Source organism: Buceros rhinoceros, unplaced genomic scaffold (assembly GCF_000710305.1).
Source record: "Buceros rhinoceros silvestris isolate BGI_N320 unplaced genomic scaffold, ASM71030v1 scaffold41578, whole genome shotgun sequence".
NCBI lineage: Eukaryota > Metazoa > Chordata > Aves > Bucerotiformes > Bucerotidae > Buceros > Buceros rhinoceros.
The window spans coordinates 10655-14109 of record NW_010428149.1 but is presented as its reverse complement, the minus strand read 5'-3'; the positions used below and the strand labels follow the sequence as shown (position 1 = coordinate 14109).

The 3455-nt window shown below is 40.8% G+C and overlaps 1 protein-coding gene across 1 annotated transcript; it reads right to left on the bottom strand.

Moving 5' to 3' along the window:
- Nucleotides 1-1439: 1439 nt before the first annotated feature.
- On the bottom strand, nucleotides 1440-3043 carry TNFRSF17 (tumor necrosis factor receptor superfamily, member 17). Its single transcript, XM_010142170.1, has 3 exons — nucleotides 2929-3043; nucleotides 2468-2599; nucleotides 1440-1696 (listed from the first exon to the last, which is right to left on the bottom strand). Exons 1-3 carry the CDS (start codon nucleotides 3041-3043, stop codon nucleotides 1440-1442), a joined length of 504 nt encoding a protein of 167 aa, XP_010140472.1.
- Between the last annotated feature and the right edge of the window lie 412 nt (nucleotides 3044-3455).

Here is a 3455-nt window from a genome sequence, read left to right as displayed (position 1 = left end):
GGCAGCCCGCGGCAGTCCCGCCGCTCTGCCCCGTGCGGCGATTCCACGGGGAGGGGAGGAAGTACCGGGCAAATGAAAGATGAGAAAAGCAGAGATAAAATGTTCTGTGCTGTCACATGTGCTGCGTAAGCTAAAACCCATCAACAGTTCACATTACAAAAAAATGGTGAAATGGTGAGACCTCCAACACAAGAAAAAGGCAAAGTAATGAAGGGATTTTCTTCAGTGTCACAGCCTCGTCCTGCTAGTTTGTGTTCAGACGCGCTCTCGGTACAGCGCTGTGCGTTTGCCACATACTGGTCCACGCCGTGTGGCGCAACAGCAGCATCTTTAAAGAGTTCCTCAATAAAAGTGATAACCAACTTGGTATCTCCGCAGGCCTGTTTCAGAGGTTCGGGCTCTGGGTGGCCAGACCTACACAGCTAGCTCACAACTGGCCCCAGCTCCACCGTCAGGCTCGCAAAGCTACTGTTAGAGTGATCGTTCATAGATGTTGTGCGGTAACTTACAAGTCTTAAAACATTTTAATTTGTTATTCATGCCAGAACCTGAAATACAAAGTTCTTTACAAATAAAAAGATTGTTGTTGCCTCTGTTGTTGCAATTTCCAGGAATAAAACTGGCCACATATTAGGAAAATAACAGGAACGCTTGGCAGGCACGGTGACAAAAGTACATTCCTAATTGCAGACCACACAGCAGCCTAGCACGGCTACATCTAAACATCAGTCCTTGTACATTTAACACGGGTAAGTAAAAAAACTGGTAAAATTGAAAGAAATCTTTCCAGTCTGAAAAACACTCGGCACTTAAAGAAAAGTCTGCACCGCCAGGAATACTTTGGGTTTGCAGAGAGGGTGCTGCACAGCACCGCAGCCTCCCAGAGCAGCACCCAGCAGCGACTCCGCGTGCGCCAGGGAGGGCTGCCTGCTCGCCAAAGGTACTCCTCGCACCAACATTCCTGTCGCAAGCATCGGGGAGGCTATTTGACATTTTTCTTTACAAGGCTGGGGATGTAATGTGGGTCTTCATTTCTGCCTCTTGGATCACTCCTTGTGTACAATCGAGCAATCTCTGGCACAAGATCTGCGTTTAACATAAAATACGTATTTGCAAACTTGTTTATTGATGGGTTTGTATATATCTGGTGTTTAAGCAGATACAATCTCTGAAGGCAGAAAAAGCCATCCTGTGTATGGACTTGGCGAAATCAAAAATTCCTGTAACTAGTTTAGTACCTGAGAATAATGTGGAAATATGTGGAAATACTTGACCAAAGAGATGCTAGAATTAGAAATAATGTGACAATATTAATGAAAGCGAAGTGGAAGATCTATAAAGATGATGTACTAGCTCTCACTGACTGCCAGTGTTAAGATTAATGGCTATACTGGAATGACTAATGCATTACTATGCAGTGTAAAGTACACTCCTCGTGGTCAGCCAGCACCCAGAACATAGTTGCAATAATCAAAAGATTTTGTGGTAACTAGAACGGTAGCTCCTTCTTCTGTAGCTGGCAATGGAAATGAAGTTTCAGAGCCAGCCTGAGGTTTTACCAAGCCACAGTCACTGCAAGTGCATTCTTCCACCGAATACATTAATGTTTCACTTTGAAGTGAGCGTCTAATTCCTTCCACTGTCACCCTGCTTTCAGGATTAGCCTTCAGAATATTATCCAGCTCCACAGGAGAGTCTGTAAACATACAGAGGTTAATTTAGTACATACATCATACCCTACTGGACATACGGTTAGGAAAGATCCAAATTCATTACCTTCCAACGTTCCTAACCTTAGTAAAAGTTTTAAGATACACTGAAAATGTTACAATGTAGTTATGTATGATTATCTTTTGTTCTAGGACAATATACCCCCTATACTTCAGAATAAATATTCAAGTAAGCTGACACATATTTTCATATCAGTTATTACTAACTGGCTGAACACTCCACAAATATTAGTATTTGTAAAATGTTAAAATAACTTTAATTTTTTTCACCTTCCCAACTCTACCACATACACTCTCACAGGCTAGAATATTAAGAAAAATTATTTCATGTTTTATAAGATGGAAAACTGGTATTGAATGCGTATCCTCCAGCTGGGTAGAATTCCTTTTGCAATCAGCGAGAAGAGGATGAAACCCTTTTAAAGATCTTTTACTACTGTGAGTTCATAAGCGATTTGTCAAACACCAGCAAATAAGCCAGGTATGAATACGCAACAAAAACAATCCTGACACGATCCAGCACCAACAGAGAGAGATTGCTGCTTTCACAAGTTTTCATCTGGGTATTTTATTCTCTAATAACTTCAGCGACTTCACTGAGACTATTTGAGGAATACAAAACAATCAAAACCCCCAGTTATCTGGAATATAAATGATATGCAGAATTTACACATGGTAAGAGTAGCTAAAATGCACAATGATCTAGAATTATTTGATAAGGAGTGTTATTTATTCACCTGTTTTCTTCGGTTTTTCTTTTAGTTGCTTTAGGTGCTTCCATTTAAACGAGACCATTAATGTGAACAGAGCAAGCATTAAAATTACTCCTAAGCCCAAACAAATCCAGAGAATTCCACTTGAATCAGTACCTTACAAAATAAAAGAGATGCATTAAATTAATCATAAACAACAACCAACGAACACTAAACTTGTCCCACACATAGAACTTCTGTATCAAAGGAGCACTCTACTGAGTGGCAGCTCAAGCAAAGCTCAGAGCTTTAAAACTACTCTTCTTACACACATACTCATACAGGACACGCTGCACACGTCTTTAATATTTTGGGGGCCTGTATATTATTCTGACAAACTCTTTCCACGTTTTAGATCTCTTTGAGTTTCTGTGTTTACACCTCTATGTAAAATAAACAGGAAGATGCCCAGCATAGCCACAAAGTATTGCAGAAATATCACTTACTCTTATCACAGTAGTTCTCACATGAAGGCGGCGGTGTACTGGAACATCGAAGATGACAAGGCTTACAAGAGAGCAGCAAATTATCAAAGTATTCATTTTTGGGGCAGTGTGCCATCAGGGTCAGTAATTACGGAACTGGAAAGCCACAGAAATGGTATAAGAGTGAGAATCATCTACAAAGGGCTTTTCAGTTCCCAGTCTTAGCAAGGCGAAGAACAGCTAGCAGTAACAGACCTCCAGCACAGCTCCGCTGCATAGCATCATGTTCAATAAAAAGGATTCGACTCTCAGGCCCCCAGGGAATTAATGTTCCTTTTTCGGCAATTCACAATTGTAAAAAACCTGAACAGCTGCACCAAGATAATTTTCAATGTAAATTTGGTCTGAAACAGAAAATGGTTATTTATAGCAGGCATTTCTTGAACAGGTGCTAAGCATTACCAGCTCCAGAAAAGCAAGAAGATCTCTCCAAACAGGAGTTCGTAAGAATTGTTCTTGTCTTTAGAATTGTGTGAGGTTTTCATGGT

What these genes read in the sequence shown, in the direction of transcription:
- TNFRSF17 (XM_010142170.1), bottom strand. Translation starts at nt 3,043, where the DNA reads ATGGCACACTGCCCCAAAAATGAATACTTTGATAATTTGCTGCTCTCT. An exon ending in TGAGAACTACTGTGATAAGA is followed by an intron (nt 2,600 to 2,928) that starts GTAAGTGATATT and finishes TTATTTTGTAAG; the next exon opens with GTACTGATTCAAGTGGAATT. An exon ending in AGAAAAACCGAAGAAAACAG is followed by an intron (nt 1,697 to 2,467) that starts GTGAATAAATAA and finishes GTATGTTTACAG; the next exon opens with ACTCTCCTGTGGAGCTGGAT.